This window comes from Sinocyclocheilus grahami, unplaced genomic scaffold (assembly GCF_001515645.1).
Source record: "Sinocyclocheilus grahami isolate Dianchi unplaced genomic scaffold, SAMN03320097.WGS_v1.1 scaffold10642.1, whole genome shotgun sequence".
NCBI lineage: Eukaryota > Metazoa > Chordata > Actinopteri > Cypriniformes > Cyprinidae > Sinocyclocheilus > Sinocyclocheilus grahami.
Genome location: NW_015513358.1, coordinates 1 through 987, shown reverse-complemented (window position 1 = coordinate 987; position 987 = coordinate 1). Strand labels below are relative to the sequence as shown.

Here is a 987-nt window from a genome sequence, read left to right as displayed (position 1 = left end):
TGCAGGTCAAAGGCCAGGTGATCTCTGGTCCATAATGAATCTTTTGCAGTAGCAGATGTCTTCGTCGTTCTCAACCGTATGAGCAAATCTCAATCTTATTACCAGGGGCGGAGCAGGTGCTTCTACTGGCTCGCCGCACTGACCTTCGGCGGATATCCCTGGATTTACCTGACTTCACAGACATCGTCTTACAAGTCAGTGACATCCGGCACGCAATTGCCATCGACTATGACCCAGTGGAAGGATACGTCTACTGGACGGATGACGAGGTGAGGGCAATCCGCCGTGCCCGAATAGACGGAAGCGACACCCAGACTTTGGTCACCAATGAGATCAACCATCCCGATGGAATTGCGGTAGACTGGGTGGCACGCAACCTCTACTGGACGGACACCGGCACTGATCGCATTGAGGTGATTAGACTCAACGGCACTTCTCGGCGCATCCTCATATCTGAGAACCTGGATGAACCACGAGCCATCGTGTTAGATCCCATAAACGGGTATGGAAGTTATGTACTTCATTTCTAAAATCACTTAAGGGAATTCCTTCTGAATTAGCATGTAATTTACCTTCCTCTTGTTGCTGTTATGCAGATACATGTACTGGACTGACTGGGGAGAGATGCCCAAGATCGAACGAGCAAACCTGGATGGAACAGACAGAGTTGTGCTGCTCAACACCTCACTTGGTTGGCCCAATGGTTTGGCCATTGACTATGTCGCAGGAAAGCTTTACTGGGGCGATGCCAAAACGGACAAAATTGAGGTAAGTCAACTAACATTTTACTTTAAAGGTGGTGTCACCTTGTTGAGATGTTTGCTCATTAGATTTCCTTTCACCAGAAGCATATATGAGTATCTGTGAAATTTTATGGTGTTCCATGCTCGACAATAGCTGAATTGAGACTCGAGCTTTGGTGCTGATTGAATAGTCTGAGTATGATGAGTAATGAGAGGGGACCTGAGGACTGCTGGAGAGTACAAG

At 47.7% G+C, this 987-nt stretch overlaps 1 protein-coding gene across 1 annotated transcript; it reads left to right on the top strand.

The window, feature by feature from the left end:
* Positions 1 to 105: 105 nt before the first annotated feature.
* Positions 106 to 768, top strand: LOC107578509 (low-density lipoprotein receptor-related protein 6-like; the record flags this gene model as incomplete). The annotated part of the gene is made up of 2 exons (XM_016264461.1): positions 106 to 502; positions 597 to 768. Coding segments are annotated over 2 exons (569 nt in total), but the record flags the coding sequence as incomplete, so codon positions are not given.
* Between the last annotated feature and the right edge of the window lie 219 nt (positions 769 to 987).